Source organism: Equus caballus, chromosome 5 (assembly GCF_041296265.1).
Source record: "Equus caballus isolate H_3958 breed thoroughbred chromosome 5, TB-T2T, whole genome shotgun sequence".
NCBI classification, from domain to species: Eukaryota; Metazoa; Chordata; class Mammalia; order Perissodactyla; family Equidae; genus Equus; species Equus caballus.
The window spans coordinates 56370074-56382613 of NC_091688.1; the positions used below are offsets into that span (position 1 = coordinate 56370074).

General features: G+C 38.8%; 1 protein-coding gene across 4 annotated transcripts in view; it reads left to right on the forward strand.

Annotated features, from left to right (window-relative positions):
* SPAG17 (sperm associated antigen 17) overlaps positions 1–12540 on the forward strand; it is a 209669-nt gene that overhangs the window by 27419 nt on the left and 169710 nt on the right. For all 4 annotated transcript variants that reach the window (XR_011438724.1, XM_001500885.5, XM_023641329.2 and 1 more), the window contains exons 2-3: positions 3010–3150; positions 3753–3836. Coding sequence is in view for 3 of the 4 variants with exons in the window: in XM_001500885.5 (XP_001500935.1) it covers positions 3010–3150; positions 3753–3836 (225 nt within the window). In the remaining variant the exon portion in view is untranslated. The remainder of the gene's footprint in view (positions 1–3009; positions 3151–3752; positions 3837–12540) is intronic.

Consider the following 12540-nt stretch of genomic DNA (forward strand, 5'->3'; position numbering starts at 1 on the left):
CAAAATAATTTCCTATTTCTAAAACAGCTGCCAGTTAGTAGAGATTCTGAATCTACAGTTATCCTGAAATAATAAGAGAAGGATTCAGAAATTATATTTTCAGAGCATCGTGTAGTTAACAATTCTTCCTAAATTAGACACGGGAAATGACTTGCTCGCCGGCGTTCGAATGTTGTGCGTTTCCTAGCAGCTTGCTGCCCCCTCGTGCAGCGTGCCAGTGAGTGCAGCCTCCTTCGCGCGCAGTCTTGGTTTGCATTACTGTCTGATCAGTCCATTTTATGCTTACCTGGATTCTGGCAAGGTGATTAGACACTAATCTATGACTCTGACAAAGTCCTCCTTGGGTCCTATTATGCCAAATAGATCCAATTTTTGGAGCAGGAGTTTGGTGGGCCACAGAGTGCAGATGGGAAACTGGGCCTCAGCTGGACTCTTCAGACCCCTTCCAAGGGAGAGACATGGTCTAACCCCCAATGGACCTGTAGAGAGCTCTGAACCTGAACAACAAATCTGGACCACTCCAGCCCAGGCAAACTGTCACAGGTGCTCGCGGGGAGCCCGGCGGTTTCAGTGAAGTGCCATGAATCGAAGGAACAGATCTCGTGTTACTAGAGCAAAGTAAGGAGACCCCTCTGAGCTTTTGTAAAACTATCATTGATAAAAAAGTTATCTTAGTTGTTTTAAGGATTTAATACGAAACTCATCTCTGAAGGCTCTATACACTTTAACATGTGATAGAAATCTTCATATATTCCATTTACTGTGGCCAAGGTAGCCATTAAGTGCAATTTAAAGATTATGGAAAGACGTTCTGACCACAAATACTTGCCTTCAAAACTGTTCTGAAATGATCACAAAATCGTAAGCCATGTATGTGGTCTCCAAGAAGTTCTGCCAAAATGGCCTTGAGCAGGTTGTTTAACTTCATTGGGCCTCTGTTTTTCCATCTATAAAGTATTAGTGCGCCTATTTAAAGGGATTACTTAGGGATTCAATGAGATAACATATGCCTGGCACATGGCAGATTTCAATAATTGTTAGTTCCTTCCTCTTCCCTTCTTTTTTGCTGGTCGAAAATAGTCAGCACCTGCCTTTGACACCAGATACTGATGGGTAGACGGTGGACTACAATGCCCTCTTTCTGAATTGTCCCCGATAGAACTGAGAGGCAGCCCTTTCTTATCATCATTAGCTTTCAAATATTGGAAAGGAAATTTGCAGTAGAGAGTGGGATAAGTAGGAAGAGGTGGTCATTAAAATCTTCAATGTTGGAAAGTGTAACTGACAGAAACTTAAAGGTAGTGCCTGTTCAGGAACCATGTGTACTTTATTGTGAGAATGAAAGAGACTTTCCTCCTTTACTGACTGTTATAGTTACAGCTTTGATTGAGGGAGCAGAGCAGACAAGAGAAAAGAAAGTCATTCAATGCAGGAAAGGTCATTTTGAGATAATGGAATTTTTTTCAAAAGAATACATTATAGATATCATACCTACTTTTCAGAATCAGAATATTTAAAAAACAGATGCTCAGTCTTCCTATGGTGACTTAGTAAACAAAAAAAGGTTTTAAACTCAACATAACAGAAGGAAACACGCAGAGCCACATTGATGCATGCATGCTCATGTATACACACACATAGACACACTTTGTAGGTAAAACATATATTTTTATGCTTTTATGTGTAGTTTGTGTTTTGGTGATAGCATTGAAAATTGGATGGGTTTTGTTAGGTAGTCAGCAGGTGTCCATGGAGAGAAGTAAGAAAAATGTAAGGATAATCACTATTCGATGGTAAGGAAAAATTTACACTAAGGTCTTTCTCCCACCTATATCCTAGTTCTGTCATTACCCTGACTATGAATGGCACAGAAACCAGAGAGAACCATATAAAATTATGCACTTCATTAAATTTGTGTAAAATCTTTTCAGATCTTCTTAGGCATTGTTTTGGAATTCACCAAGGAGGAGTTTTACTCTGTTGGAATCAAATCTCTAGAGTGGAGCTAGAGGAAGGCTGAGATATTGCCCTGTCCAACCCCTTTATTTTATAAATGGAGAAGCTAAGGCTTAGTGAGGTCACATGGCTAAAGTGCCCTCCCTTATTATTACCTCTTTTCCCTCGTGTCTTTATCACGTTTGCTTGGTCCATTTCCCCAGAAAAGCGTTAGTGTTCAGAAGCACTAGACCTGGTTTGTGTGTGTTTGGCTCTTCTCTCAGCACCACATAGTGGTAATTCAGTAAATTCCATTCTTAATCTCCCCCAGAGAATTATTTCTTCCTAAAAAAAATCTATGATTATGATAGAGAGAAAGGGATTACTAAATAAAAATATTGCCTTTTGTAACATTTCTTTAAATTATTTGATGCAAAATTTCATGTCCAAGTGCAATATTTTAGCCCATTTCTTGAGAGTGGAAAGAACCCATGTGACTTAGCAATGAGATTCTTGTATTACATTAGGAGGAAAAGATGTGTTCTTGTTCTGTGCTTTACAAAAACCTCAGGGATTGAGTTTTTACTTCATATAAAAGCCCATTTGGCAATGCATTCAATATTACCCAACATTCAACAAATATTTATTGGGCTCCTACTGCATTGTTAGCACTATTTAGAGTCTTAGGATGTATCAAAGAGCAAAACAAAGATTCCTGCTTTTGAGACTATATCTTAATATATATTTGTAACATATGAATGAACCATTACTTCCCAACACCAAATTAACCTTGGACAGCATTCTGATGAAAGTATGTCATTTTTTTTAAAATCGTCTTCCTTAAAATAAAAGGCCTAGTTTTCTCAAGAAAATTGCTTTTTAATCGTTGCACGAAATTTGGCACAATACTGCCGCCTTGCGGCTACTTGAATCAGGAACCCACACACAATGCAAGGTCAGCTCTGTCTTCAGGTAAGGTTCACGGGAAAGTGATCCTGTTTTTCAGTGGCAGCCTTTGACAAAATTACCTCGCCAGGAGTATTTAGAATCTAATTCCTTCTGGTTTCGTAACAGAACGATTGGAAGGGCGTCATCGCTTTTGTAGTTGGAAACCGGATTGAGGATGAGCTTCTCATTGGAGCCCTCACCCTCGCTGTCCAGGCCCCTCAGCGTAGACTCTTCAGTATGGTATCATGGCAAGACATCCTCCAGCAGGTACCTGTCCCTTCCCAACTCTAAGCCCCTTGAAGACTTTTTTCTTAAAATAATAGAATAAAATAAAATAAATAAAACTATCGTATTCTTGGGCCATTTGGTAAATTTTGGTGGGTTATTTTAAATAAAAAGTTAGCTAGAATAAATTTGAATTATTTAGTCTGGAAGAATTATTTCTTGGCCTTGAATCTTGCCTATTCAACATTCATTCATTTAATGAAAATTTCTAAGGTCATACCAAGCTCCATGCTAGGTTCTCTGAGGAATTATTTGAGAAAAGAGTAAATATATTAAATAGTTTATTTAATATATTTAATGTATTTAGGGAAGTTCATAACTAACTAGAAAAATGAAGTCTACAGAGAATCATAGCTGTTGGAGGTCAGGGGCAATGGTAACAGAAAAGTTCTGTCAGATGGCACCTCCTCATCCCGTCACTGAGAGCTTACCTGAGTTCCGGATCTTCCACCTGATTGATGAATATCTCCTCCTTGCTAAGTTCCCCAACCCAAGTCACCTAGGTATTTGGAAGTTATAGATATCTAAGTGTTCTTTGAGTACACCTTTCTTTTTCATTATAGATGAATTTAATTTTCTTACAGATCAATGGAACAAATGCGCTTCCTGGAACTGCATCTAAAAAGGGAAAGAAACCTCTAGGCGGTAGCGCTCCCTTATATTCTGAGGTAGGTGAATGTATTTATTGAAGAGATTTTTGTAATTTTCAGAAAATAAGAATCTAGGTAATAATCTTATAGACACGTCTTAAAAAATTTAATTCCTTCTTTGAAAGCAAATTCCTGCTCCTCATTGGAGCTATTTGTTTCTGATTGTGGGCTCTTAAAAACTCTGCTTCCCTTTTAACAAAATTCCTCTCTAGGAATAAAACTGCCCTAGGTTGTCTAACCATCACTGCATCCACCTGAAGAACGTAAATCTTCATGAAATTTCAATGAAAGAAATTTTTCTATACAAAAGTATTGGGTCATAGTTTTTCATGGTAATTATTGAATATGTGATGGTATTAAATGGAGTCATGTTATTAGTGTATTACAAAGTGTTAGTTTCACCAAAGAAACAATGTGAAAATGCCCCCAGAAAGTGTTTCCTGCACGAGACAGAGGCACAGCTGGAATAATTTCCCGTCAGTTTGTGAACTTTGTGCACATGTTGCATCCTACTTTAATCAATGTGAAAAGGATGATAATCTTCAGATTAATGGTCCATTCCATTTCTAGCAGATGCTTAATGCAAAAGCCTGGCTTGGCTGACCAGTGGGTTTGTGCAAAGGACTTAGAACTCATGCTCAGTAAGGGGATTTCCTCTCACTTTGCCTTGTTAATATCTAACTTATGGCTTACACGAAACTATAAAAGTCCAGTGATTAATTAGAATATCGCTTAAAATTTGTCAGGCACTGTTTTATGGCTCTGAAGACTGAAAACATAAAGATTTTTGGATCTTTTTAAGACAAACTGGTTTGCACTTTATTTCGGTGATGACTAATAAAGTTTTTATGTGTCTCAGGTCTTTGATGATTTCATAACAGGCTCTTTAATATTGCCTGAGTACTATTGAACAAGTTTCATTGGATTTATTTATGATTGACAATACTGTGGATTTTATGGCATTAATCCTTACTACACTACTCTCACTATCATGGAAAACTTACTCTGTGCTGTTGGAGTCAAATAATTTACCTTCTACCTTTTGTTATGGTGTTTTGAATGTGTGTGCTCCAGTTGAAACATTATATGACACCTGGATTTAAAATAATCAAAGTTTTCTTCTGAAGTAGCCATAGAAACCCATGTCCATTTCTCAGGTCTGGGATCAATTAGCCCCCGCAAAGGACTCTTTCTTCTTCAAAGATGCTCTGTAAAAATCAGAGATGATAACAGGCCGGTTTTGAAGTCTAATCTGGACAGGCATTTTGACTTGGATGTGGGATAGCACAATGTTACAAATCCAGAGTTCAGTTAGAAAGCCATTCCTCTTCAATATGCGCTGTGACTCTTGGTTGTGTATCCTTCACTCAGGGGAGGTCCTTTTCACATCTGGCTCTACACATTCTTCCAGTGGAGCATTTAGGCAATAAGCCTCCCACACCCGCTCACATACTCTTTTCTGAATGGTTCCAGAAGAAGAGGAAGGCAAGAGGAGCACCACAGAGATTGGACATTTGATGAACTACACATGCGTTAATGTCAGTCACTGTAGCAAAAATGGATAAAGAGCACGAAACAAATCAGGCTCCTGGTCAGAATCAGCCAAGGACAGAATGCACATCTGGAGAAGGGGGTCACATTTCCATTCTCAGTCCCTCCACACTGAGGACCTATTCAGGAACTCTATTACCTGGTACCTCATGCCAAGTGAATTGAAAAGCTACGAGCAATGCCTACTGAGAGCCCTAAAGTAGTTGTTAGTGGTGGCCATGAAAGAGGCCCAGAAGCCAGACTCTTTGGGGAACCTCTGGGCTTTCAAGGCATGTGGACCGCCTACTATTGAGTCTGTTTCTGCTTAAAGTCTTGCATGGTCTGTGGCAGCTAGGACACTTGCCGCAGGTGAACTCAGAAACCTCTTTATGTAGTGTCGTATTTTCTTTCTCAAAGGAAACTCTGCAACGGGGAAGAAGAGATAATCTAACAAAATTACTTAAGTTACATGGGAAATTCATAGAGTTCTGTTTCCTTTTAGACCTCTATTTTGGAGGGAGAACTCAAAATAGATATTATAAGCCCATGCACTGACATTTACTTCTATTTGTAGGATACTCTCCTTGGCCCTAAATCAGAGCCTAGTCATTCTTAGTTTAAACACAGTTCTAAGCAATTTGGCTTTCTGGTTCCCTAGCCTGCGGTCGATTAGGAGCAGCAAATTAAAGTGAAACTTCACGACAGTGCAGCTCATCCGCGAGTAGTACAATAGTGTCAGAACCACACTACGTATTTCCAGTAACGACTTGAAATGTCTGGGCTAGCAAACACCACATTCCTAAACGATTTGCTCAAGGTTTCATTTGGATGGCTTGGTGTTGTATACACACAGCCTCACTTTGAAATTGTGTAATTTCCCCTGAAACTTTAGAATTTCATCTAGCCATGGTATTGTATATATGAGAGAGTCTTTATTTATAAACCACAGTTCTTAGAAAACTTGCTTAGATTTGTGCTAATGTAATTCCACAGAGACATAGCTACAGCCCATTTATTCATTCACCTTCTCTTTTTGAAACCATGTTTTGCTCTAGCAGGAACTACTCCAAGGACTCATGTGGGAATAGGAAGAGAATACTCTCCTTTGTGCATAGTCTCAGGAATGTTAGTTATTATTTTATTATATTATTAGTAGTAGTGTTTAATAGTAAGGATGAAGATGATGGTGATCCCATGCACTGGTATTACGTTTAAGCATAATTTCCAGCATGTAATCCTATTTGAAGATGTGGATACATATGAAAATGGATATACAGATATTGCCTGCATTATAGAGTGACCAGTTTTACCAAATACCAAACAATTAACAAGTATGTTCATGTTGGGGGGATGCAAATATTATAAAGAAGCATAAGGGTTAGTTAGGAAAAAAAAGGAAAGGAATATTTCTGACATATAGGTGGTAGGTGTTCAATAAATGTTTGTTAAATGAGTGAATAACACAATGCAGAAGATAGTGAAGTCTATGAGGGACAGCTGAAGTGTTATGGGCCTTCAAAGGAAGATGAGATTACTATTAGCTAGGATGGGTGGGAGGCAGGGTGGGATCCAGAGAAGCTTTGTGGAGAAGGTGGCATTGGGCAGGAAAGGAAAGGGAGGGCTGATAATTTTGATCCTTTCAATATATTATCCCAATTAACCAATATCACAATTCTTTTTTTTCTTAAAGATTGGCACCTGAGCTAACATCTGTTGCCAATATTTTTGGAGTTTTTTTTTTTTTCCTGCTTTTTCTCCCCATATCCCCCAGTACATAGTCGTATATTTCAGTTGTGGGTCCTTCTAGTTGTGGCATGTGAGATGCTGCCTCAGCATGGCTTGATGAGCGGTGCCATGTCCGAGCCCAGGATCCAAACTGGTGAAACCTTGGGCCACTGAAGCGGAGCACAGGAACTTAACCACTCGGCTATGGAGCCAGCCCCCCATATCACAATTCTAAAAGGAAAGATAAATATCCCCATTTTACGTATACGGAGATGGATGCATAGAGAAGGTAGGAAGTCTAGTAATTGGAAAACTGAAGAACTTGGATTTAACCATAATTAAATACATAGTCTCAAGTTTTTCCAATCTACCACAGACCCAGTAATCTTTCACTGGGCTCTGAGCTGTCTACCCTTGAGTGGGTAAGTCTTGATATTTGAATGTGGGAGAAGGCCTTCTAAGAAAAGGAAACAGCTGAAGCAAAGGCCTAGGAGTGGAGAAGACAATGAATACATACTAAATTTGTAGTTACATGGTACAATATATACTAAATAGGAAAGGTAAATCCTGTACATATTTTAATTACAACATTAAAATCCTAAAGATGGAAATCTATTAGAAAACATTTCAAACACTGGAAGAAATCCATGCTTTAAGATTCATGCCTGAACTTAAATTTATTTGCTAAATATGCACAAATATCTGTGTGTGTGTTTTATGGCCCACATAGAGAATCTGACCTGTTCATTTGCAGGTACACTCAGTCCTGATCAAAACTAAAAAGGAAAATATTAATGGTCATTCAAAGCCAACTGAAATGTTTCCTATGAGAGAGGTCTGTGTGTACCATGCGTGCAAAGATTGTCCTGCTTGTGATTAAATCTGATACACAGTATGTGAGCATTGTAGGAGAGATGTACAAATTTTGGACTTTTTGGCATTGTTGCTTTGATAAATCAGAAAGAAAACAACTATCAATTAAGCAAGAGTTTGTTCATCTAACTTATCTGAAATCAGAGTCAGCTGACTCCGAAATTTTAGATTCCATTCCATGATTCTCTTCATTTCATGATGGTTGATGGCTGTCCCTCCCTACCTGGAATGGAGCCTCCACCCACACATGGGCCATGGTTTCTGTGCCTGTCTTTGAATTATTCAGAAAAGACAAATTAGGTCACCACCAAAACGAAAAACCAAAAGCCTGCTGAAATAAAAATCTGCTATAAAGAATAAAGGTTTTTTTATCCTAGTTGGTGACTCACTGATTTCAAAAAGTAGTCGATTCTATACAATAAAGAACTTGGACAATCCTAAAAATCATGTGACACAGTGAAATTTTACAAATAATTATTAATTTTCCTCTTCTATCGGTAAAAAAATAAGACTCTATTTTTTAATTCAAATACTTCTATGGGTTTGTCTATTGCTAGATCGTTCTAAGAGATCATTAAATATGGATTTTACTGATATTAGATTTGAGACTAACGAATTAAATGCGGTTAAAAAAGATATAGGATGCAAATTTTATACCTAAAGATCTAATTAGTTTCACCCCATTTTTAAGACATCTCACTATTGCATTGGGTTAGCATCTTTACATGTAATAGTTCCATTTTTTGGTTCCTATTCCTGTATGTGTAGACATATTTCTCAGCTCTTTCCCTAATATGTATTCATAATAACTCACAAGTAAGCACACAGACTTAATTATAAGTTGCAACCCTTTTCCAGATTCCTAATATGAAACGCATTTCTTATTCAGTGCCTCAAATTAATAGTCTATTCAGTAGAATTGTAAGCCCTCATTTCTGGGGGTGGCCCTTGTCAAAATGAAAAATGGAAAACTCATGTTTCAGAGATAGGAACAAATAATATGTGAAAACATTTAAGAGGTTTGAAGTTATTAAAATGGCAGATCTACTGGGAACAGAAAGAGCAGTATGTCATGGAAGAAACGAAGGAAAAGGGAGACAGGAAGCATTCTCTGGCCCTTTCAATCCTGCATTTTAAAACAAAACAAAAAAATTCAGGAAGAATTGGAAGGTAGCCAACCTAATGCCGTTATTTCATAGAGCTTAGGGACACGCCAGGAAATTACAGGCCAGTTAGTTTAACTTCACTTGTAGGGAAAGTATTAAAAACTGCTGCAGGAGATCAAGTAAAAGGATACTTGGAAAACCAGAGCTTGATTAAGGCAAGGCTGGCCAGCGTGGTTTTCGGAAAGGGAAGGTCATGTCTTAGGAACTTGTTGAAATTCTTTGAAGCTATTATGGCCAGTACAGTCTTCAAAGAACACAGCGAGGCCCAGGATCTGTGTATCTTTTCCGTTCCACATCAGTCCTTCAGGGAGCTTGCCGAACATGGCCCACATCAGGGCCTTGGCGCTCTAGGTTTAGAAACCACTATCAAAATAGCAGAAAATAACCTCTGATGGAACATTTTTAAAGCTGGAACCAATTAATACAACCTGATATTTATAAATGTAAAATAATGACTTGGAACAAATTTCAGAAATATTGAGCTGTAACAAAGAAGTACTACGTTGGGACTATAAAAACAGTCGAGGAGATATTGTGCCAAAATCTGGGCTTTGGAGACATTTCTCACCCAAAGAAGGGAAAATCAGGAGAAATCACAGTGCTAGAAAGGTTTATAGAGTAAAGGGCTATGTAGGGTTGCAACCAAATAAATTTTGTCAAGATGAGAACAAAGCAGTCAGATGTGTTAACAACCCCGAGCCTCCTTGGTTCTGGAGGAGGCCACAGCAGCCCAGCAGAGAAAGTCAAGTCCAGGCTAGTCACTGAAGGGCAGAAGGTCAGGGCTCCACTGCCTTAGGAATGGGCTCCCAGGGCCCAAATATGTTTGCCTCTTAGTTGGGAAACCTGGAGTTGTTTTCAAAGAAAAACACACCTCAACCAAAAGTGTTCAAAAACATCCAGCTCTTTTCCACTCTGGGACCCAGGCAGCTGGCCAAGGGCATGTGGTCCAGGAGGGGGCAGGTACTCACTGGGGAGGAGTAGAATCTGAAGCTCAGGAGCCTGGGATTCCGCAGCAGGTAATGCACACCATGCAAGGACTGGGGTGCTGGCTAGGTCCTTTGGTCAGTGGGAGAACTTCTGGGCAAGCCAGGAAGCCAGACAAGAATTCCAGGACACAGATATCAGTGGAGGAGCAGCCGCAAAAATGGAGCAAGTTTCGGCAAATGAAGAGTGGCCATCACAGCCTTGGCGGGGGTGGATGCAGGAGCCTCTCCAACACTCTATACTCCACGCCCACCGCGATTGGAAGGATGTCAGGGAAGGCATCTGGAAGACTATATCACTCTATTCCTGTATCTAAGACTGTGAATAAGCCGCCTTTATATACAGTAACAATAATAATTACCATTTTTTGACCACTTAGTTTGTTCCAAGTCTTGTATGCTGGGGGCTTCGTATATATTAGCTAACCTAATCTCAACAACCTGCCAGGAGATTCTTAACAAATGGTCAAAGTGGAGCTCACGTAGGCTAAGTAACCTGTTTTACTTAGGTTAAGTAAGACTTGGAAGCCTCTCATCCTTCTACTTGCATCACACAAGAATTGAGGGTAAATAGTTTAGATTTTGCAAGTGGTTGTTGTGGTTTACATTTCTTGAATACAGGTACTGTTAGCAATTAGAATTAAGCTTTAAACCTCTCGATAGTTCTGTGAAATGTTTATGCCTTTTCCTCCTACTCAGGTGAAAACAATGAAGTTGTATCCACAGGTGATGAAGATGCCAAACAATTTTAGTTGTGTTTTTGAGCCACGTTGATGAGTGGCTTCTGCCCAAATGTTTGGATCAACAGGAATTTTTAATTCTTTCAGTTAAGGTTTATATGGTTCAGGTAGCTGAGTCTTTTCCTTAGTTGGGGGAAGAGGGAGAGATGGGAAACAAGAGGAAAGTCAATATGTCTGAGGTGAAGGTGTGGAGAGAAAGGGATCTGTCTGAAAGCCTAAGCTAATTAGTGAGAGTGAACTTCGTCTCCAGAGTGCCTCCTGCTGGTCTGGTGAGACATACACCTACCTGTTAGATGCGCTGATCCAAACCAGACTGCCTGGCTCACACCCTGATTCTGCTCCTTACTAGCTTTGTAATTGTGGACAAGTCATGTAACTCTGCTGTACTCCAGTTTTCTCTTTGTAAAGTCAGCGTTGATGATAGTCTCCTCCTCATAAAGCTGTGGTGATGATTAAATGAGATAGTAAACATGAAGTACTTAGCATAGTACCTGGCATAGAGTGTGTCCGTTAAAGTTTAGCTATTATAAATAATATTATTATTTTTTAAATTTCTATTTGCAGTCATAGTGAATGTTGGAGTTTTGTACTTTAGGAAGCATGAAAGAACTAGAAACATCTATGAGCAGGGTTTTTTATTTTTAATTTTTTATTATGGCAAAAAACACATAACATAAAGCTCACCATCTTAATTATGTCTAAGTGGACAGTTCAGTAGTGTTAAATGTATTCACATTGTTGTGAAACCAGTCTCTACAACTTTTTTATCTTACAAAACTAAAACTCTATATTCAGTAAACAGTGACTCCCCATTTCCCTCTCCCCCAGCCCCGATGACCATCATTCTACCTTCTGTTTCTATGAATTAGATGACTCTAGATACCTCATATTAGTGGAATCATAAAGTATTTGTATTTTTGTGACTGGCTTACTTTACTTAGCATAATGTCTTCAAGGTTCATCCATGTTGTAGCACATGTCAAAATGCCCTTCCTTTTTCAAGGCTGAATAATATTCAGTTGTGTGTATATACCACATTTTGTTTATCCATTCAACCATTGATCTGTCTTGGTGATGTGTAGCTTTGGCTAAATCACCAAGTGATACTCAGTGACTAAGTTTTAGAAAATGCTTCATTTTCATGCATTCCACAAATATTTGAGGGTCTTTTATGTACCAAATCTATGGTTGAGTTTGTCTTGGTGAATTAAACAGGTATAATTCCCTGCAATCCAGAGTTTACATTTCAATAGGGAAGGCAGACAAGCAAAAATCAAACAAGCAAACAAATACATACACTAGTATGAATTGGAATAATTGCTTTAAATCAGAAGGAATTACAGGGGAAACTACTTGAGACTGAGTGTTTGGAGATAAACTGAAAGGAAAAGAGCCAACCTAAAAGAGTAGAGAAAAATATTCAGGCAGAGGGAAGAGCATGTGCAAAGAACCTGAGGCAGGAAAGGAAAGATTTCAGCCTTTTGGAAGAATGAAAAAGGCCTGGAACATAAAGAGAGAGAGTGTGAGAAGAGAGAATGGAGAGATGGGCAGAGGCCAGATCTTCAGGGATTGGCAGGTCCTTGTTAAGAAAGAATTTGCTATTTTGTTTCATAGGAAGTGAGAAGCCATAAAGGGGGGAGAATGACACAATCTGAGTTCTTTTGAAAAATATTTTTCTGCTGCTGAGTGGAGAATAAATTGAGAT